Here is a 23689-nt window from a genome sequence, read left to right on the forward strand (position 1 = left end):
GAATGGACTTGAGGACACGGGGAGGGGGAAGGGTAAGCTGGGGCAAAGTTAGAGAGTGGTAGTGTATATATGTACATATATACACTACCAAATGTGAAATAGATCGCTAGTGGGAAGCAGCCGCATAGCACAGGGAGATCAGCTCGGTGCTTTGTGACCACCTAGAGGGGTGGGATAGGGAGGGTGGGAGGGAGACACAAGAGGGAGGAGATATGAGAATATATATATATATATATATATATATATATATATATATAGCTGATTCACTTTGTTATACAGCAGAAACTAATACAACATTGTAAAGCAATTATACTCCAATAAAGATGTTAAAAAACAAACAAATCCGTGCATGGAATCCTGATAATCCCTAAGTGTCTCTGTCTGAGAGACTCCTGGGCCAGGAGTAGTTTATAAGGTGTTAAATTGGGGGGCTTCTATCTGTCCCACTGGGACCCTTCCTGCTCTTCGGTGCGGATATTGAAGTAAACGGAAAGGAGGGGCATACGTGGAAAACGCAGCATTTCCTCTCAGATGCCAGGTAATCATATCCAAAGGTATTGAAGGAAGGCGTACGGGTGAAGAGACTGGTCCTTTCCTAGTAGTATGACTTAGGCAACTGCTTAATTTCTCTAAGCCTCCGTTTTTCCATCCGTCAAACAAAACAAATCCCATTTAGGACGATTTCCCAATCCTGACAGGGCCGGGCCGGAACGGTAGGAAGGTGGATCAACAGTCCGGTCCCAGCAGGCTGAGGAGCCGGCCTAGGGACACGCCCCCCCGCCCACCACTCCCGTACTCCGATTGGTTCTCTTCGGAGGGGCGGGGCCGGCTTGCCCGAGGTGGGCGGGGCCGGTAGCGCTGGGCGAGTCCCGTAACGCTGGGCCAGCCTTGGGCCTCCTAGGTCGCTGGGCTCCGGACTTTCGAAGGGGTCACCGCCATGGCCGGGTGTGCCCGCGGGTCCGCGCGTGCAGTGCTCGCCTTCCTGCTGGCGCCCGCACTGGTGGCCCTGCTGGTGGCGCCGGCGCAGGGCCGGGGTGGCCGGGGCCACGGGGACTGGGGCGCCGCCGAGCTGCTGCCGCCCCGCGAGAACGCGGCGCTGGTGGCTCGCTTCGTGACGAACGTCTGCGACTGGGGCGCGCTGGCCACCATCTCCACTCAGGAGGGGGTGCGCGGCCGGCCCTTCGCCGACGTCTTATCGCTCAGCGACGGGCCCCCGGCCAAAGGCAGCGGCGTGCCCTACTTCTACCTGAGCCCGATGCAGCAGTCGGTGGGCAACCTGAAGGTGAGCGCGCGGGGCCGTGTGGCTCCGCGGGCCGGAGCGCGCGCGAGCCTTTCGACTGTAGCTTGAATTATGCCTGCGAAGGAGAGCCAGCCTCGTAGAGATAAGAATTTGAACCCAGCCCAAACCCCTGCCTCTTCTCTCCCGCGTTGGCCGGGCTGACATTGCAGCTTTCCAGTTGTTGGGCAACTAAATACCAGGAATTACACACGCCCTCGCCACCGCGCCACGCACTTGGGGCGAATTCTTTACCAGCACCTGGAGGACTTCTCAGCCCTGAGTCGTCTTCGGGCACGGTGTCTCATTAACTGGGCTCTAATTATTAAAAGTTTTACCGGGTGTAGAGGCTGTTGGGTAGTTTAGCACTTTGTGTAAGTGGCTTCGGGATTTCTCTTTGACACCGCTTCTTTTGAGCCAAGGATTTTTTCTTCAGCAGCATGAAGCGAACAGACAACTTCGTGAATGATTATTGCAGTCTTTAGGCCTCGTGTGCACATGAGCTTCCCCGTTAGGGATCACACCTTTTGGAGGGCCATGTTCTTACCCTTTGCCCACCATTTGGGGCAAGGCCAGGTTAACACCTCTCTGGTGGACCCCTGCTGTGTCACGAGCGGTGTCACAGCTTGGGAGACTAGAGCCATACTAAGTCCAGGAATGGAGCCTGATTTGGGGAAGGTTCTTTTGACAAAAGATCCCAGGTTTGAGGTTAACACTGTTGATAGAGATAAGATGAAAGAAACCTGATATTTGCTGAAGCACTCACCGTGTGCCAGGCTGACCTTTCCATTCATCTTCCTCTCATTGTCTCTTTTAATAACCTTTGAGGGGGCTGTTACCATCCTCATGCTGCAGATAAAGAACTTGAGGCTTAGATAGGTTATGTAACTTGCCCAAAACCTTTGGCCACACTTGAATTTCACCCCAGATCCATCTGCCTTCAAAACACAGGTCATAGAGTGGTGGCCCATGAGCTGATCAGGCCCACAGACTGGTTTTCTTGGGCCCACGCAGAGTTCTGTTTTGTTTTTAATAAATCTGAATTAATTATCAACATTCAAAAATGGAGATTGCAACTAAACGTCTAAATTTCTAACTTCTTGAAACATTGGAAGCTCTGTGGCACTGGGAGCCTGCATTCTTTGAGCAGAACCAGAAGCAGCTGCCTCCTTAGCCAAGACCCATACACCCCCATTCACCATTTTCTTATTCCCAGCCCATTCTGCTCCACCCCCTTAGATATTTGCTCAGAGCAAGCTCATTCCACTCCCACCAGTGCTGTTCAAACTTGGCTGCAAATACAGTCACCTGGGAAGACTTCTAAAAAGGCAATTCTAAGACATTTTACTAAAAACACATTTTATTTAAAAAAAAAACCCAAATCCCTCCCTGATGCTTCTAATATTGGGGGAGGGCAGTGAGAACCACTGCTATACATGAATATATTTAAACTTTTGCTGATATTATCTTCCTCATTTTAGGAAATGTGGAAACTCAAACTCAGAGGTGCAGAGACTCACTTGTGATTAGTCAGCTAATGGCTGTCAGGTGGAACTTGAGCTCAGGTCTTTGACATCTCTAGAAAAAGGCAGTGGTGAGGCACTTACCCAGGATTTCAGGTCCGTGATTGCAGTGAAAAGGCATGGCCATATCAGAATAAGTCTGACTCTGATGCCGTCGATTAACCAGTCAAAGCTGGTTTCTGCCTTCTACTTTTCCCCTCCTTCTGACCTCTGTCTTCTTCCTGTCTGCCCTTGTGTACCCTACCCACCAGATTTACATGAACAAAATACCACTCAGCATTGCCGTCTGCCCAGAAACCTTTAACAACATCTGGCTGCCTAGAACTGCATAGGATTCACCTGGATGTTTGTTAAAAATGCAGATACCTGGGCTGGGAATGGAGCCCAGAAATCAGCATTTTAACAAGCTCTCCAGGCAAGTGGTTATTGGAAAGCACTGACAGATGCCAGCCTATAAAATACAATCTTGACTCCTTAGCTTGGAAGTGAACCACCCTCACTACCCCCAGCCCCCGACCTCCCCCGACCTTGTCCCCAACCCCCTTCCCTCAGAAAGCCTTTCTTTCAAGCAAATTGGATTTTCACTACTCACAGTCGTGTCTTACACTTTCCCAGTTCTGTGTTTTTGCAGTTACCATTCCCTTTACCTTTAATACGTCTTCCTACTTTTGTGCTGATTTGCCTATCTTATAAGGCTTTCTAGAGTTTCCATATCACTCCAGGCTATGCTGACATCTTCTTACTGTGAACTTCAAATACACTTAACTGTACCATCACTTGGCAATTAGTTATGTGCTGCTTTTTGACCTCTTCTGTGTCTTTGTGTTGCATTTTAAAAATTTTATTTATGTCTGACTTTTCAACCAGATTATAAACTTACAGAGAAGGGAAAGACCTTATCTGAGTCTCCCCCTCCCCTATTTTTGGTCTCCTATAGTGCCTTACCTAATAGTTTGTCGACAGCAAATATTTGGCCTAATGATTCCAAAGAGATCTCTTTATGACTCACTGTTTTGATGGGTCACTGTGAGATGGCACAATTCCCCACACAAGACACTTGGGGTTTAAAACACTAAATACAGCAGGTGAATTTTACTGTAATCTGTCAACAATGCCTTTTATGAAGCTGATTTCTGAATAAGAAAGAGTTAGAAATTTTGCTTGCGTCACATTTTTAATCTAAGAATTCTCTTATTGCTAGAACAGCAGCTTCTCCAGTTTTGAAATCACATGACAGTTTCTGCTAGCATAAGATAACCAGGAAGCATGATTCAGCTACTTTCTTGCTTAAATTGTACAATTAGCTAGTTGAGCCACTGTGGTATTTTTATGCACTAGTTTCACATTAGTCTAGTCCTTTAGTTCTTTCAGTGAAGACTAGAGATCAGCCTTGTATTTGGGTGGTACTGTAATTATAATTCATCTGGTGAATATGGGACAAATTAAGAGTTTAAGAGAAAAAAAGTGTTAAAATAATTCTTACCAAGTCAATTAACTTTAAATATGAAACAACCTCCAACACACCTTTTTTGGAGAGAGGGTAAAGATCATTCTCTATCCAAGTAGTAATTTTCCCAAGTGGAAGGTGGTATTTTCCAATTCATTTTTTCATGGAAGAACAGTCAAGCTCTGGGGACGGTATGCAACTTGTGAAATTTATTACCTCTCCAGAGACAGTATTTCACATGAGAGGTCTTCATTTTCTCTCTACAGGAGAATCCATATGCTACGCTGACCATGTCTTTGGCAGAGACTAGTTTCTGCAGGAAATATGGATTTGATCCCCAAAGTCCCCTCTGTGCTCACATAATACTATCAGGAACTGTTATCAAGGTAAATAGTTATCCTACAAGAACAGATACTTGTTTTAGAAGAGCATCATGTTATTAACAATGAAGGAAGAGATATCTTAGAATAAAATAAAATTGATTTGTGGTTGAGATACAGAGTTAGAATATGTTCTAGTATGTAATTTCATGAAAGCTAATGGTTTTAATCAGTTGCTTTCATATAGGTGTTCAGTAAGATATTTATGAGGAAAATGAACTATTTTTTGAAGCCGAACAGATATAACAGCTATTAAGTGCATATATGAGGAACATCTGCTCAGCCAAAGTTTATACTCCTGACCATGTTGTACATTGTACAATATTTCCCATGTTTGGGTTCCTTGTCTCCATATTTTAACAGTGGCTTAGAGCAGAGAGTGGATTTAGTAGGTTAAAAGGGGAGTATCCATTATTAAATACTAGAAATGAATTTAGTTTGGGGTGAGTGCTAGAGGGAAGAGGTTAAATAAAATCGTGGGAAGGGCAAAGGGCGAGGTGTCATGGGAACTGATCTGATCGCCAAGCAGCAGACCAGCTTCTTGACCTTGTCAATCATGAATACCTCAGATAAGTTTTGTCTGTGGTCTCAAAATTCTATGTGGATGCATCTCTAGAGTTGAGTGTCCTTCACTGGCAAGAGAAAGAGGGGCTGCAGATACTCTTGAGTTCCATTGTGCTTCTTCTAAAGACGTTTATCCTTTGTGTACACTCATCTACGTGTTTAACATGTGCATGTAATGGGATAAAAGTGCTAATGTTACATAGCATAACCACCAGTAGCATTTTATTATAACACTTTGTGCCAATTACTCTGATAGCTCAAAATTGCTATTTAGCAGTGAAAATTGGTACTCATGATGGTTTCCCACTTTATTATAGTATGTGTTATCACTAACATTTGAAATCTCCATTGTTCTCTGCATTTCTTCAGATTTCCTTTACTTCCTCTCTTGATTCCTTAAGATCAGAATTTATAGTAGATTTAAAAAGTTCTCAGCACAAGGGGGAAAAAAAAAGATGAGAAAAAAATTGTGGGTATGTGTGGTGATGGATGTTAACTAAACTTGTGGTGATTATTTTGCAATGTATGCTCATATCAAACATTATGTTGTACACCTAAAACTAATACAATGTTATATGTCAATTATAGATCGTTAATTTTAAAAATAAAAATTAAAAAAATCAGGATTTATAACTAAATAAACTCTTTAGGATTTGTGGAATGCTAGAATCACACATTCTTAACAGCCAAGAAAACAAAATGTCACTGCTATGAGTAGGTTTATTTTACATATGTCTTTTAGGTGAGTGAAGCAGAAATGGACGTTGCAAAGAATTCATTATTCATTCGACACCCTGAGATGAAAACCTGGCCATCCAGCCATAATTGGTTCTTCGCTAAGTTGAATATAACCAATATCTGGGTCCTGGACTACTTTGGTGGACCAAAAATAGTGACGCCTGAAGAATATTATAATGCCACATTTCAGTAAGTATTTACATGTCTTTCATCTTTCTAATATTACAGCCCTTTTAGAAGGTCCTCAACCTTCTAAAGCAAGGGGGTCTTAACCATTTCATGTACCATGGATCCCTTTGGCAAGCTGGTAAGGCCTACAACTCCCCTAGGAATAATATTTTTTAAATACATAAAGTACACAGGATTACAAAAGAAATCAACTATATTGAAATACCTTTATAAAAATATTTTATAAAATGTGTGGTGTAGTAATACGTTGGTTTTTTAATGAATATGTTAAATAAAAGGTCTAGTAGCACGTCCATAACTTCTCTGCACTTTCCGAGTAGTGAGAACTGAATATATTAAGACATCTACAGCAACTCTACCATGATGTGAGAGTATCTGTGATTTCTATATTTCCGTTGCTGGCCGTCACAGATACACTGTCACCACTGTGGTTTATTGCCTACATTCATCATTGAAAAGAATGATACATTTCAGTTAGAGCTTAATGAAAATGAAAACTTTTTTCCATCCCAGTTTTTTCCAGTCACAAACCCCCTGAACTCTATCTACAAACTAGGACACCAGGTGGAGATTCTATTATTTTTTCTTTTTTTTGTCCGCACCCCACGGCTTGAAGGATCTTAGTTCCCTGACCAGGGATTGAACCTGGGCCGTGGCATTGAAAACGTGGAGTCCTAACCACTGGACTGCCAGAGAATTCCTGAGACCCCATTTTAAGGCTATGCTTCTGGGGCCCTGGGTGGAGCCCTGTTCTGACCCGTGATGGCATTTTCTCATGAGAATCAGACCCGGGTGCTTCCAGACCATGAAGGATCTACATCGAGTCTGAGCACGTGACCCCTGTCCCCTCAACCCCGAGTCCTGTGAGCACCTGTGGAGTTGTGTGGTGTATCCTGCCAGGAAGCGGATACTTAGAGGGAAGGAGTCATGGGAGAGAATGAACGAGAAGAACATAACCTATAGATGGGAAAGGGACAGGAAAGAAGGGTCTGATCAGATTCTTTGAAATTAGGTCAGGGTTCAAATGAAGGAATACAGGGACTTCCCTGGTGGTCCAGAGGTTAGGACTTCGCACTTTCTTCAGGGGGCCTGGGTTTGATCCCCAGTTGGGGAACTAAGATCTTGCAAGCTGCAAGGCATGACCAAAAACAAACAAACAAAACGAAACAACCCCCCCCCCCAAACAAATGAAGGCATACAAAGGGACTGGTACTTTCCCCAGGCGACACAGGTCACTCTGGCATGTCTGGCAGCCTCCAGGTCTAGCGGATGGTGAAGACGATAACAGTAGCAGTAGCGTTTGTTGAGCATTGCTGGCTGGTGCTGTACTGGCAGCTTTACATGTCTGAACTCACTGAACTCTCACTGCAATCCTAGGAGTTAGGTAGTGTTTTTCTTCATTTATGAGATAGAGAGCTGATGCACAGAAAAGAAAGAAACTGGCCTAAAGCCTTACAGCCAGTGAGCAATGGTGCTGGGATGCAAACCCCAGCATTCTAGCTCCACAGCCCTCAACTTGCTTCTAACCAAGATGTTTTGCTGCCCCTCTGGTTACCTTACTGGCAGCTGGCCAGGCTTCAATTCCAGTGTAATTTAAACACTTTCTACTTGTAACAGACTGGCTGCTGTTTGTGGAGATTAGGGTGACATGCTAAGCTAGACCTGTAGGTTGCAGTTCAGGTTTGGGTTAAAATTCTCAGCATTCGTTTATTCTGTCTTATTCTATTGTACAACAGTTCTGTGGTGAACTATTGACTTTCCACCATGATTGTAAGTCTCTTCACAGCGAAACTCAGGTTTTAGTTTTGGTTTTTCATTCCAAACTGGACCTAGGACAGTACATGGCACAGAGCAGGTGTTTAATAAATACTGGCTACTTGTCAGGCTGATCCTTTGAGACAAAGATTCTCAACTTCCTTGTTTGAATAAAGAATCTAACAGTCATGGTGTTTATTCCGCTGCCGTGCATGCAGGAGAAGAGGCCTGGGCCAGTGATTGTCTCCTGGACACGAAAAGCCATCTTACTTTATAGGAAGACAGAGGTAGCAATTACAACATTATGGCAGGACAACAAATTATCAAGGAGGACAGACAGTAAGATAATAGGCCTGCTCTTTGAGGTTAAACTTCACTTTTACAGGACATAACAATCTCTGAAGTACAGTTATCTTTGTATAAATAATATGCCCGAGGGCAATGCTTGCTTTAATAACAAAATAAAACTGGGTTTTCCCATAAGTCTCCACGCCGAATAAGTGAGTAAAATAGATAAATTTGAGGTTCCCACTTAATTAACACAGACGAGTGGGCCTTTTCTGCAGCTCAGAGATAAAAGGGAGCACTCTGTCCTGTCCTTCTGAGAGGAGGACAGAAGACTAGCCCAGGGTGTGACCCCTCCTGAGACAGGACTCCAGAATCCTAGGAATGGGCAGTGACTTGAAGGTGACCTTCCCGAACAGGTGCCTCTGACTCCCTTTCAGAGTCCAGGAGTGGGTGCCCCACCATCCCAGCCACCAGGTTTGCCATCAGGACTGTTCAGTAGCCCAAGAGAGTATACAATAGTCCTTGCCTTGCTGGACTCATGTCGAATGGAAGGTTGATGTTCACCCAAAGTATTTGCGCTCATGCTTCAGTAAGCAGTTCTCATAAGTATCAGCAATTGCTTCCTCTCACTGTGAAGTATGAACAGCAGGCCTCTGGGCTGCCCAAGTGTTCCCTGGCAAAGACAGAGGTGATGAGAGGTCACAGCCTACAAGCCTGCCCGCTCTCCCTTACCTGGAGCTGGATTTCCTGATGGCAGTGGTCGGGGCCGCAACAGGAAAATGGGTCAAGGTCACTTCCCCGGCTGGATGCTGGCTGATTGCTGCTCTTTTGCTCTAATGTTCAGGACCCCTTCTGTTCTCGACTGTTTTTGTCTTTTAAATCTTCAGATAGTCTTGAATGAGATGATCACAGCAGCCACAGCTGCTGATGAATGTTTCATCCCAGCAGCGTTTGCTAAGTGAGTCAGCATAATACTTGGAGAGGAGGAATGATGGCCGAGATGAAGATTCCTAGCTAGGCCTCACCCTAAACCAGAACTCAGGAATCTGCATTTTAGCAAACTCAGATGATTCTTTTCTTTTTATTTTTTTTATTTGCAAATCATATATTTGATAAGGGGTTAATATCCAAAATATATAAAGAATTCATACAACTCAGTAGCAAATAAAACAAACAATCCAATTATAAATGGGCAGAGGATCCGATTAGACATTTCTCCAAGAAGACATACATGGCCAGGTACATGAAAAGATGCTCAGCATCACCGATCATCAGGAAAATGCAAGTCAAAACCTTAATGAGATATCACCTCACATGTGTTAGAATGGCTGTTATCAAAAAGACAAGAAATAACAAGTATTGGTGAGGATGTGGAGAACAGGGAACCCCTATGCACTGTTAATGGGAATGCAGATTGGCGCAGCCACCATGGAAAACAGCATGGAGATTCCTCAAAAACTTAAAAACAGAACTAACATATGTTTCCAGCAATTCCATTTCTGGATATTTATCTGAAGAAAATGAAAACCCTAATTTGAAAAGCTGTATGCACCCCATGTTCACTGCAGCATCATTCACAATAGCCAAGACAGGGAAACAACCTGTGTCCATTGATGGATGGATAGAAAAAGAAAATGTGATTGCTGTATCTCTCTATATAGATATAGGAATATTATTCAGCCATATAAAAGAAGGAAATCTTGTCATTTGTAAAAAAATGGATGTACTTTGAGGGCATTATGCTAAGTGAAAAAAGAGAAAAATACTGTATTATATGTGGAATCTAAACAACAAATAAGCAAACAAACAAAAAACCAAAGCAAAGCAAACTCATAGGTACAGAGAACAGATTGATGGCTACCAGAGGCGGGGTGGGGTGGGGTGGGTGAAACAGGTTAAGGGGGTCAAAAGGTACAAACTTCCTGTTATAAAATAAACAAGTCGTGGGAATATAGTATACAGCATAGTGACTATAGTTTATAATACCATACTGCAGATTTGACAGTTACTGAGTAAGTAGATCTTAAAAGTTCTCATACCAAGAAAAAAAATTTTTGTAACTCTGTGTGGTGATGGATGTTAACTAGACTCCCGATGATCATTTTTCAGTGTATACAAACGCGGAATCATTATGTTGTACACCTGAAACTAATATGTTATATGTCAATTATAGTTCAATTAAAAAAGAAGTGATTGTAGAAGTGTTCAAAGATATAGATGCAGTGTGGCATTTTTTTCTTTTCCTTTTAAATAAATCTTCTATTTAAACCTAAATTTTTTTTTTTTTTTTTTTTTTTTGGCTGTGCTGGGTCTGTTGCTGTGTGAGCTTTCTGTAGTTGCGGTGAGCAGGGCTACTCTTCGTTGCAGTGCGTGGGCTTCTCATTGCAGTGGCTTCTCTTGTTGCAGAGCATGGACTCTAGGCATGTGGGCTTCAGTAGTTGTGGCGCTTGGGCTCAGTAGTTGTGGCTTGCGGGCTCTAGAACACAGGCTCAGTAGTTGTGGCACATGGGCTTTGTTGCTCTGCGGCATGTGGAATCTTCCCAGACCAGGGCTTGAACCCCTGTCCCCTGCATTGACAGGAGGATTCTTAACCACTGTGCCACCAAGGAAGCCCTAAACTTTTTATTTATTTATTTATTTATTTATTTATTTGGCTGCACCACATCTTAGTAGTGGCATGTGGGATCTTCGTTGCTATGTGCGCGATCTTCGTTGTGGCATGTGGGAACTTTAGTTGTGGCATGCGGGATCTTTTGTTGTGGCATGCTAACTCTTAGTTGCAGCATGTGGGATCTTAGTTCCCTGACTAGGGATAGAATCCGGACCCCCTGCATTGGGAGCACAGAATCTTAGCCACTGGACCACCAGGAAAGTCCCGTGGACTTTAATTTAAAGTATTAGATTTTATACTCCCATAAAGATGTTAAAAAAAAAAAGCATTAGATTTTATATTATGGAACATTCATATAATGAACCACAAAGCAGTCATTGGAAGTGATGTAATTAGACATAGACATGTAAAGATGATCACAATATATTAAATTTAAAAATCAAGTTACAAAATTGTATGTGTCATAAATGCCATTTAAAAACATATAGTAAAAATAACATACTCTAGTAATAGAAAAAAAGTTCTGGCAAGACACATTAAAACCTTACAGTATATAATTCAACAATAAAAATATAATTAATTCAATTAAAAAACAGGCAAAGGATTTGACATATGTATGAATATTAGTCAGTCATAAAAAAGAAGGGAATCTTGCCATTTGCTACAACATGGCTGGACCTTGAGGGCATTACGTTAAGTGAAAAAAATCAGATGAAGAAAGACAAGTCCTGTATGATCTCACTTATTTGTGGAATCTAAAAATAGAAATAAAAAATTTTTAAAAATCCCCAACCCTGAACTCATAGATACAGAGAACAGATTGGTGGTTGCCAGAGGTGGGAGGTGGGCGGGGGTGGGTGAAGTGGGTTAAGGGGGTCAAAAAGTATAAACTTCCAGTTATAAAATAAGTCATGAGGATATAATGTACATAATGGTGACTATAGTTAATATAATACTGTGTTGTATGTTTGAAAGTTGCTAAGAGAATAGATCTTAAAAGTTCTCATCACAAGAAAAAAATGTAACTGTGTGCAGTGATAGAAATTAAGTAGGCTGGGGTAATCATTTTACTATACATACATATTTCAAATCTTTATGCTGTGCACCTGAAACTAATATAATGTTATGTGTAAAATAAGCATAATACAAAATATACAGTTAGAAGGAGCAGCAAGAAATATGAAAATCTGAAGGAAGGAGAAATTACTTCAGAATAATGGGATTAGGGAAGGTTTCATTGGAAGAGTTAGCATATGAGTTGGGCCTTTTAAAGGTAGCAATTTGATATGTGTGAAAGGAAGAGACAGTATGCTAGGCAAGGGAACAACACAGATTTAAAAAAAGAGCAAGGAATTGTGAGATGGGGTCAAAGAATGGTGTTTAGTTTCACTTGGAGGATGGGAGAAGGTAATTTCAGAAGGTAGGTTTGGGCCAGTTTGTAGAAGACCTTGAGTATGAGATTAAAATGCATATATTACTTTGGGTTAGGAGAGAAGGATGTGTATGCTATTTTATGGTATGAGTGAAATGACCTCACCCACAGCGTTAGTCAGGAGGGTCCCAGTTATCTCTCTTACGTTGTTAAGAGACGACATTTAAATTTCAGTGGCTTAAGAAAACAAAAGTCAAAAGTTTATTTTTATATATGCAAATTCTGCCGTGGATTTGGGCAATTCTCCAGGACAATTATCCTCTGTGTGTTGGTTGGCTCTGCAGTCTGGTCTCTGTGGACCCTGTGGCACCTCCATGTTAACACAGGCTTCCACAATGGCTGTTGCAAGAAAAAAGTTCTGAAAGGTTACCCATCTGGAACTAAGTTACCTTGTTCTAGATGCCACACACGCACTGCTTCTGCTTACAGCTCATTGGCCAGACGAGTACCGTGGCCCTTCCTAATGCAAGCGGGGCCTGGGAAGTATGGTCTCTGTGTGTCTGGAAATGGGGAGGACATGGATACTGAGGAGCCCTAGTAATGTCCACCACACCCAGACTTGCAGAAAATCACTGTGATTCAGAACAAGATTGTATTTACAAACAAAATAGAGATATGTAAGGTTTCTAGTACTCTATTAACAGAAATTTCCCCATCTGTTGCATTTACAACTTTCAAATGAAGGAAATATTGTTCACGGTTTATCCATCCACAACACATAATGAGAGGAAGATAGCTACTTATTTCTGTAGTCTGTCTGTTATTATCTCTAGGGCAGCATAAATTGGTGTATGTTGTATGGGGCATAAGCTCTGCCGACACACAGCTGACACCTCACTTGGCTTCAGCTGCAAGCTGCAGTCTAGCCATTGTAGACCACATCTTCCAAAGGACGCCTCCTCATCAGAATGTGATGAGAGAGAAAGCCATGCTTAAGGAAAGAAGAACACTGATGTAATGTGTATACACACAGTCGCCTGTATGTGGTGTGAACATGTTACACGATCTACATAAACGGAAGATATTTTGAGAATGGAATGTAGAGCTAGTATGGCTTAATCAAAAGTAGTACCTGAGCTTTGGAGTCAGAGATCAATAAGCTACAATCCTAACTTTATGAACTAATTGCTCTGTGACTTCCAGCCTCAGTTTCTCATCTTTTTTTTTTTCACACACTGTATTTTATTTTTACAAGAGATAAATAAACTGACACCAACCATTGTAAATGGATGAACACAACAAAAGCAACAATGACTGCAATTACCAAATACAAAACACACTCATACTATGTCATGATATTGACATTCAGTCCAGGAATCCTCCACTGTAACAACAGCTCCTTTACTTTGCAGTGAACATTGATTTTGCCTCTGAGTCCTTGTGGGATTTTTTTTTTATTCAAACAGAAAGTCACAAAAATTATAATCATCCTCATCAGTTCACTCAGTCCCATGTGATTAATTTTTTTAAATCTTGATCTTTTGTTAGCACTTTTATGAATTCATCAGTTTTCCATTAGAGTTCTGAAAATGCTTATTCATTCAGTTCAGCACTATAGTCAGTTACCAGAAACCTGTACTTGTCAGAGTGTTTTCCATGAATTCCTTGAAGATGAAACCCTTTTATAGGAACATTTTTGCAAAAGCATCAGAGTACACCCAGAACTGTCTGTAAATGACAAAAGACTTAAAAATGACCATGGTTAAAGATTTGATGAAAGTTCATAATAATGCAATTGACAAGGAAATTTACTTATTTCTGAGATATACATTTTAAAGTAATTACTAGAATTATGGCTTATAATACCAGAACATATAAGATTTTTAGGAATTTCATGTAATGTCTAAAACATTTATATTAACATAGTTCCATACAAATAACCCAAAGAAAGTTTAGTATTATTGTTTGTTTGTTTGTTTTTTCATACTGCAGGTTCTTACTAGTCATCAATTTTATACACATCAGTGTATACATGTCAATCCCAATCGCCCAATTCAGCACACCACCATCCCCACCCCACCACAGTTTTCCCCCCTTGGTGTCCATACGTTTGTTCTCTACATCTGTGTCTCAACTTCTGCCCTGCAAACCGGTTCATCTGTACCATTTTTCTAGGTTCCACATACATGCGTTAATATACGATATTTGTTTTTCTCTTTCTGACTTACTTCACTCTGTATGACAGTCTTTAGATCCATCCACGTCTCAACAAATGACTCAATCTCGTTCCTTTTTGTGGCTGAGTAATATTCCATTGTGTATATGTACCACATCTTCTTTATCCATTCCTCTGTCGATGGGCATTTAGGTTGCTTCCATGACCTGACCATTGCAAATAGTGCTGCAATGAACATTGGGGTGCATGTGTCCTTTTGAATTATGGTTTTCTCTGGGTATATGCCCAGTAGTGGGATTGCTGGATCATATGGTAATTCTATTTCTAGTCTTTTAAGGAACCTCCACACTGTTCTCCACAGTGGCCGCACCAATCCACATTCCCACCAACAGTGCAAGAGGGCTCCCTCCTCTCCACACCCTCTCCAGCACCCGTTGTTTGTGGATTTTCTGATGATGCCCATTCCAACCGGTGTGAGGTGATACCTCATTGTAGCGTTGATCTGCATTTCTCTAATAATCAGTGATGTTGAGCAGCCCTTCATGTGCTTCTTGGCCATCTGTATGTCTTCTCTGGAGAAATGTCCACCCAGGTCCTCTGCCCATTTCTGGATTGGGTTGCCTGCTGCTTTAATATTGAGCTGCATGAGCTGTTTATGTATTTTGGAGATTAATCCTTTGTCCATTGATTCATTTGCAAATATTTTCTCCCATTCTGAGAGTTGTCTTTTCATCTTGTTTATGGTTTCCTTTGCTATGCAAAAGCATTGAAGTTTCATTAGGTCCCATTTGTTTAGTTTTGTTTTTATTTCCATTACTCTAGGAGGTGGATCAAAAAAGATCTTGCTGTGATTTATGTCAAAGAGTGTTCTTCCAATGTTCTTCCAATGTTTTCCTCTAAGAGTTTTATAGTGTCCGGTCTCGAATCCATTTTGAGTTTATTTTTGTGTATGATGTTAGGGAGTGTTCTGATTTCATTCTTTTACATGTAGCTGTCCAGTTTTCCCAGCACCACTTATTGAAGAGACTGTCTCTTCTCCATTGTATATCTTTGCCTCCTTTGTCATAAATTAGTTGACCATAGGTGCGTAGGTTTATCTCTGGGCTTTCTATCTTGTTCCATTGGTCTATATTTCTGTTTTTGTGCCAGTACCATATTGTCTTGATTACTGCAGCTTTGTAGTATAGTCTGAAGTCAGGGAGTCTGATTCCTCCAGCTCCGTTTTTTCCCCTAAAAACTGCTTTGGCTATTCGGGATCTTTTGTGTCTCCATACAAATTTTAAGATGATTTGTTCTAGTTCCGTAAAAAATGCCGTTGGTAATTTGATAGGGATTGAATTGAATCTGTAGATTGCTTTGGGTAGTATAGTCATTTTCACAATATTGATTCTTCTAATCCAAGAACATGGTATATCTCTCCAACTGTTGGTATCATCTTTAATTTCTTTCATCAGTGTCTTATAGTTTTCTGCATACAGGTCTTTTGTCTCCCTAGGTAGGTTTATTCCTAGGTATTTTATTCTTTTTGTTACAATGGTAAATGGGAGTGTTTCCATAATTTCTCTTTCAGGTTTTTCATCATTAGTGTCTAGGAATGCAAGAGATTTCTGTGCCTTAATTTTGTATCCTGCAACTTTACCAAATTCATTGATTACCTCTAGTAGCTTTCTGGTGGCATCTTTAGGATTCTCTATGTATAGTATCATGTCATCTGCAAACAATGACAGTTTTACTTCTTCTTTTCCAATTTGTATTCCTTTTATTTCTTTTTCTTCTCTGATTGCCGTGGCTAGGACTTTCAAAACTATGTTGAATAATAGTGGCAAGAGTGGACATCCTTGTCTCATTCCTGATCTTAGAGGAAATGCTTTCAGTTTTTCACCATTGAGAATGATGTTTGCTGTGGGTTTGTCATATATGGCCTTTATTATGTTGAGGTAGGTTCCCTCTATGCCCACTTTCTGGAGAGTTTTTATCATAAATCAGTGTTGAATTTTGTCAAAAGCTTTTTCTGCATCTATTGAGATGATCATATGGTTTTTATTCTTCAGTTTGTTAATATGGTGTATCACATTGATTGATTTGTGTATATTGAAGAATCCTTGCATCCCTGGGGTAAATCCCATTTGATCATGGTGTATGATCCTTTTAATGTGTTGTTGGATTCTGTTTGCTAGTATTTTGTTGAGGATTTTTGCATCTATATTCATCAGTGATATTGGTCTGTAATTTTCTTCTTTTGTAATATCTTTGTCTGGTTTTGGTATCAGGGTGATGATGGCCTCATAGAATGAGTTTGTGAGTGTTCCTTCCTCTGCAATTTTTTGGAAGAGTTTGAGAAGGATTGGTGTTAACTCTTCTCTAAATGTTTGATAGAATTCACCTGTGAAGCCATCTGGTCCTGGACTTTTGTTTGTTGGAAGGTTTTTAATCACAGTTTCAATTTCATTACTTGTGATTGGTCCGTTCATATTTTCTGTTTCTTCCTGGTTCAGTCTTGGAAGTTTATACCTTTCTAAGAATTTGTCCATTTCTTCCAGGTTGTCCAATTTATTGACATAGAGTTGCTTATATTAGTCTCTTAGGATGCTTTGTATTTCTGCGGTGTCTGTTGTAACTTCTCCTTTTTCATTTCTAATTTTATTGGTTTGAGTCCTCTCCCTCTTTTTCTTGATGAGTCTGGCTAATGGTTTATCAATTTTGTTTATCTTCTTAGAGAGCCAGCTTTTAGTTTTATTGATCTTTGCTATTGTTTTCTTTGTTTCTATTTCATTTATTTCTGCTCTGATCTTGATGATTTCTTTCCTTCTGCTAACTTTAGGTTTTGTCTGTTCTTTTTTTCCTCTAGTTCCTTTAGGTGTAAGGTTAGATTGTTTATTTGAGATTTTTCTTGTTTCTTGAGGTAGGCTTGTATAGGTATAAACTTCCCTCTTTGAACTGCTTTTGCTGCATCCCATAGGTTTTGGATCATCGTGTTTTCATTGTCATTTGTCTCTAGGTATTTTTTGATTTCCTCTTTGATTTTTCAGTGGTGTCTTGGTTATTTAGTAACATATTGTTTAGCCCTCATGTGTTTGTGTTTTTTACGTTTTTTTCCCTGTAATTCATTTCTAATCTCGTAGCATTGTGGTCAGAAAAGATGCTTGATATGATTTCAATTTTCTTAAATTTACTGAGGATTGATTTGTGACCCAAGATGTGATCTATCCTGGAGAATGTTCCATGTGCACTTGAGAAGAAAGTGTAATCTGCTGTTTTTGGATGTAATGTCCTATAAATATCAATTAAATCTGTCTGGTCTGTTGTGTCATTTAAAGCTTGTGTTTCCTTATTTATTGTCATTTTGGATGATCTGTCCCTTGGTGTAAGTGTTAAAATCCCCCACTATTATTTTGTTACTGTTGATTTCCTCTTTTACAGCTGTTAGCAGTTGCCTTATGTATTGAGGTGCTCCTATGTTGGGTGCATATATATTTATAATTGTTATATCTTCTTCTTGGATTGATCCCTTGATCATTATGTAGTGTCCTTCCTTGTCTCTTGTAACATTCTTTATTTTAAAGTCTACTTTATCAGATATGAGTGTAGCTTCTCCAGCTTTCTTTTGATTTCCATTTGCATGGAATATCTTTTTCCATCCCCTCAGTTTCAGTCTGTGTGTGTTCCTAGGTCTGAAGTAGGTCTCTTGTAGGCAGCATATGTATGGGTCTTGTTTTTGTATCCATTCAGCAAGCCTGTATCTTTTGGTTGGAGCATTTAATCCTTTCACATTTAAGGTAATTATCGATATGTATGTTCCTGTGACCATTTTCTTAATTGTTTTGGGTTTGTTTTTGTAGGTCCTTTTCTTCTCTTGTGTTTCCCACTTAGAGAAGTTCCTTTATCATTTGTTGTAAAGCTGGTTTGGTGGTGCTGAATTCTCTTAGCTTTTGCTTGTCTGTAAAGCTTTTGATTTCTCCATCGAATCTGAATGAGATCCTTGCTGGGTAGAGTAATCTTGGTTGTAGGTTCTTCCCTTTCATCACTTTAAGTATATCGTGCCACTCCCTTCTGGCTTGTAGAGTTTCTGCTGAGAAATCAGCGTTAACCTTATGGGAGTTCCCTTGTATGTTATTTGTCGTTTTTCCCTTGCTGCTTTCAATAATTTTTCCTTGTCTTTAATTTTTGCCAATTTGATTACTATGTGTCTTGGCGTGTTTCTCCTTGGGTTTATTGTGTATGGGACTCACTGTGCTTCCTGGACTTGGGTGGCTCTTTCCTTTCCCATGTTAGGGAAGTTTTCGACTATAATGTCTTCAAATATTTTCTCTGGTCCTTTCTCTCTCTCTTCTTCTTCTGGGACCCCTATAATTAGAATGTTGTTGCGTTTAATGTTGTGCCAGAGGTCTCTTAGGCTGTCTTCACTTCTTTTCATTCTTTTTTCTTTATTCTGTTCTGCAGCAGTGAATTCCACCTTTCTGTCTTCCAGGTCACTTATCCGTTCTTCTGCCTCAGTTATTCTGCTATTGATTCCTTCTAGTGTAGTTTTCATTTCAGTTATTGTATTGTTCATCTCTGTTTGTTTGTTCTTTAATTCTTCTAGGTCTTTGTCAAACATTTCTTGCATATTCTCGATCTTTGCCTCCATTGTTTTTACGAGGTCCTGGATCATCTTCAGTATCATTATTCTGAATTCTTTTTCTGGAAGGTTGCCTATCTCCACTTCATTTAGTTGTTTTTCTGGGGTTTTATCTTGTTCCTTCATCTGGTACATAGCCCTCTGCCTTTTCATCTTGTCTCTCTTTCTGTGAATGTGGTTTTTGTTCCACAGGCTGCAGGGTTGTAGTTCTTCTTGCTTCTGCTGTCTGCCCTCTGGTGGATGAGGCTATCTAAGACGCTTGTGTAAGTTTCCTGATGGGACGGACTGGTGGTGGGTAGAGCTGACTGTTACTCTGGTGGGCAGAGCTCAGTAAAACTTTAATCCGCTTGACTGCTGATGGGTGGGGCTGGGTTCCCTCCCTGTTGGTTGTTTGGCCTGAGGCAACCCAATACTGGAGCCTACCTGGGCTCTTTGGTGGGGCTAATGACAGACTCTGGGAGGGCTCGCGCCAAGGAGTACTTCCCAGAACTTCTGCCACCAGTGTCCCTGTCCCCACGGTGAGCCACAGCCCCCACCCCACCCCCCCGCCTCGGCAGGAGACCCTCCATCAGTAGCAGGTAGGTCTGGTTCAGTCTCCCATGGGGTCACTGCTCCTTACCCTGGGTCCCGATGCGCACACTACTTTGTGTGTGCCCTCCAAGAGTGGAGTCCCTGTTTCCCCCAGTCCTGTAGAAGTCCTGCAATCAGTTCCCACTAGGCTTCACAGTCTGATTCTCTAGGAATCTAGTAAAATCAAATCCCATAACTGCGATTGCGCCGCTCCTACCATCTCACTGTGGCTTCCCCTTTGTCTTTGGATATGGGGTATCTTTTTTGGTGAGTTCCAGTGTCTTCCTGTCGATGATTGTCCAGCAGCTAGTTGTGATTCTGGTGTTCTCGCAAGAGGGAGTGAGAGCGCGTCCTTCTACTCCGCCATCTTGGTTCCTCTCCCAGATGATTCTTTAGTACACTAAAGTGGCTGAAATTAACTCGAGATCTTAAACTTTCAGATCAAAAGTTTCTCTAGTCCTTCCCTAGAATGAATTAACTTTTATGATTTGCCAACTCAGTTTAATGAAATAATTTTTCTTCCCCTCTCTTCCTCTCTCTAGGTGAAGCAGCATATGGCGAATTTAACCTCATGTGCGAAGTTTCTTAGGAAGTTTCATGCAGACTTAAAGCGCTTAATACTTCTTTATGGAAAGTTTCCCAGAATATTAGACAGTTTTCTTTCCTTGCTTGCATGTTTACAGAATTGAGATGGATTGTTACTGCATTTCTTGGAAGATGAGATTGCTCGATATGTTTATATATATTTTTGTATTTTGAAGCCATTTTCATAGAGACATGTCATTCATTATTATCAAAGAAGTTTTGTTCCATCAATTCCAAATAGTTTGCCAATGGTGCTTCTTAAAGAGGAGTGGGTACCAGTTTTAGATTGCCCATTGGCATTTGAAAGTACTCAGGTACGTGTTTTTAATTACTGAAAACCACTGTGCTGGGGAGAGGTGTCATGCCTCCACAGCTGCTGCCTTAGCCTGTGTTAAGGGCTTGGCTACTGTTACAGTGCACCTGAATAAATCTTGCCGAGACAAACAAACAGTGATGAAACACAAATGGAGCGTCCCACTCATGGTCCATTTATGTCTGACAGTCCTGGGTGTTGTTGATCCAACACAGGGCAAGACTATTTCTTATAAAGAACTTTAAAAAAAGCTTTTGAAGTCTAAAGTGATAATTATCTAGAACAAAGGAAGTTCATAAAACTTCCTGAATTTGATTTAATCAAGGAAGTTCATAAAATTTTCTGAATTTGATTTCCCCAGCTAGGTGGACACTGTATAATCAGTTTCCTCCACTCAAAATACATAGACACAAGCACACTTTTTTTTTTTTTTACCCCAAAATGGGATTGCGAAGAAAGAAGAGAAAGGAGGGGATTTTGTGTGTAATTTGTTTCTGGTGTTCTTTTCTAAGTTAAGTTAATGCAGATATGGACCAGTTCAAACCAGGGCCCAAATCCATCTCCCAGCCACTCTCTCTAGCTTTTTTTCTAATGCTACTCTCAACAATGAACTAAGCCTTCCTCAACTGCTTCAGATCTCTAAATGGCTTCTAATGCTGTTACTACCTAAATCATGTCATCAGAGGGAAAACAACGTGACTTTTAGAAAAGAAATCACATTTCTTCAGAAGGGAAAAAACTGGTTGCTTTTATTATCTATATACATGATTTCAGAAGACTGTATGAGATCCTTCATAAAGAGGTGTGTCAGGAGTCAAGCAACTGAATCCTTAAATGGCTAAGAGAGAGGAAGTTGAATATGAGTTTGAAGACTACAAAATGAACTTATCTGAAATCGAGCAAACAGCTTCTCTTTAAGAAAAATGATGTATCTTAAACTTGGTAGAGTAGGTTTCTTATTCAAGGCATTAATAATTAAAAGCATTATTTTCATGAAATATGTTGGATTTATTTTCTTACACAGAGATGTTAATACTTATTACATGTTTTTTCACTGTCCACTGTTGAAACCCTTTTGTGTTTTTATTTTATAATCAACTTCTGACTGCTTCAAAGCTGAAAATGAACAGTTTGACTCTTTCCTATTGGTAAACAGCTCATTGTGTCTTAAAATTTGGGGATTGGCCAGAATGCAGCCTTTGTCAAGGATCTTCCCTCAGAGCCTTGGGTGCCAAGGTACCTTGTGATAGAATTAGGTTGAGAGTGTGTATCTGTATTTCTCCCTTTACCCAGTTATTGTGAGTTTTCTCTTCATCATTTGGTACCATGTAAAAACATTTGTATTCAGGTAAGATCCAATTATCACAGTACAGTGAACCACTTTTTCACGGAAGGTGCTGCAGATTCCTTTATAATTGAATGTGCAGATTGTCCCCATTATGTTATGATTGACCACCAGAGGGCACTGTGGACCACTTTTTGTGCAGATGCAGGTTCTTGTACAGTAAGAACAAGAACTTATATGCAGGGATACGTTCCAAGACCACCCCTCCCCCCGCCCATCCCCACCGTGGATGTCGACGACCCAGGATGGTACCAAACCTATATATACTATGTTTTTTCCTATACATACATATGATAAAGTTTAATATATAAATTAGGCACAGTAAGAGACTATCCGAATTGCCAGCATCACTACTCTTGTGGTTTGGGACCGTTATTAAGTAAAATAAAGGTAACTTGAACACAAGCACTGTGATGCCAAGACAGTTGATCTGATAACCCCATTTTCTACTAACTGACGGGTAGTATTGTTATATACAGTGTGGATTCTCTGGATAAAGGGCTGATTCGTGGTGTAAGATTTCATCACGTGACTCAAAACAGCACACACAATTTAAAACTTACGAATTGTTTATTTCTGGGATTTTCCATTTAATATTTTAGGGCTGAAGTTGACCACTGGTAACTGAAACCGCCAAAAGCAAAACTGGATAAGAGGGGACTACGGTATAGCAGAGCTAATCAAGCCCACCATGGGTTGGGATGGGGGAGATGGCCTTGATGAGATGACCCTGGAGTAAAGGCAGCCTAGCAGGGCAAGAGGAGAAGCCGAGGCCTGGTCTCATGCTGCTGCCGACTGGCTTTCATGGATCTATTCCTCCCTGTCAAGTGCTCATGACCTGCTGCAGAACTGGGGCAGGGTCCTGACCCGAACCAGATAGGGGATGAGTGTCTTGGTTGGCGACTAGCTTTGGCCCAGAGAGCAAGGCAGGCCCTGATCAAGACAAGAGAAAATCAGAAGTAGGAAGAGGAGCAGCCAAGGAACCCCGAGCCGCTGAGTCCAGGGGGCTGTGCTTGGTGGATGTTGTCTTGGCCTTGGATCTGTGCTCAGCTGGTCAAGGCCATTTATTTATTTAAAATTTTATTTTATTTTATTTATTTATTTTTGGCTGCGTTGGGTCTTTGTTGCTGCACGTAGGCTTTCTCTAGCTGCGGTGAGCGGCAGCTACTCTTTGCTGCTGTTTGCAGTCTTCTCATTGCGGTGGCTTCTCTTGTTGCAGAGCATGGGATGTAGACGCGTGGGCTTCAGTAGTTGTGGCACGTGGGCTCAGTAGTTGTAGCACGTGGGCGTCAGTAGTTGTGGCTCGCGGGCTCTAGAGCGCAGGCTCAGTAGTTGTGGCACACGGACTTAGTTGCTCCGCGGCATGTGGGATCTTCCCAGACCAGGGCTCGAACCCATGTCCCCTGCAGTGGCAGGCAGATTCTTAACCACTGCACCACCAGGGAAGTCTTCAAGGCCATTTATCTTTACCAGGCTGTAGCCAATAGTCATGGTTCGTTCTGTCTTTTAGTCCAGGTTCAAATTCCTTTCCAGTATGAGGTGGAGTGGGGAAAAGTCCTTTATGACATGAGGCAGGGCTCCATGAGCCAATGCATACATATTCTGATTGGAGGTTGTTCATGTCATGTTTCCCTTAGTAATATTCAGACTGAAGATCACAAAGTCGTTGAAGAGCAGACTCTACTTTCCTGTGGTGGGGCGTGTTTTCAGTTTTAGTACTGAAAAAAATAACGTTCTACTTTGTGTAAAACTGGTAGGTCAATATTTTTAGGGAAATTCCAAACTGTCACTTCAAAACAAGGTGCTCTATATATTTTCATCTGAGAAGACAATGATAACCTTTTTGGAATTAAGGGAGTAACCAGTAAAACTGTATCTTTTCCTTAGTTTTCTTACCTTACTATTTATTTATTTGTTTGTTTATTTATTAAAAGGAAAC

The 23689-nt window shown here is 41.0% G+C and overlaps 1 protein-coding gene across 3 annotated transcripts; it reads left to right on the plus strand.

Moving 5' to 3' along the window:
- Positions 1-859: 859 nt before the first annotated feature.
- On the plus strand, positions 860-21403 carry CREG1 (cellular repressor of E1A stimulated genes 1; the record flags this gene model as incomplete). Of its 3 annotated transcripts, none has more annotated exons than XM_082612069.1 (4): positions 860-1282; positions 4513-4632; positions 5933-6117; positions 9048-9639. In XM_082612069.1, the coding sequence occupies exons 1-4, from the start codon at positions 938-940 to the stop codon at positions 9049-9051; spliced, it is 654 nt and encodes a 217-aa protein (XP_082468195.1). In that variant the 5' UTR covers positions 860-937. The 3 variants fall into 3 exon arrangements, with proteins under 3 accessions (XP_082468195.1, XP_082468196.1, XP_082468194.1); XM_082612068.1 differs by lacking the exon at positions 9048-9639 and adding an exon at positions 20050-21403 and having other exon boundaries at positions 862-1282; XM_082612070.1 differs by lacking the exon at positions 9048-9639 and having other exon boundaries at positions 5933-6121.
- Between the last annotated feature and the right edge of the window lie 2286 nt (positions 21404-23689).

The sequence above is a fragment of the Mesoplodon mirus genome (assembly GCF_964341445.2).
Source record: "Mesoplodon mirus genome assembly, chromosome: 3".
Classification (NCBI taxonomy): Eukaryota; Metazoa; Chordata; class Mammalia; order Artiodactyla; family Ziphiidae; genus Mesoplodon; species Mesoplodon mirus.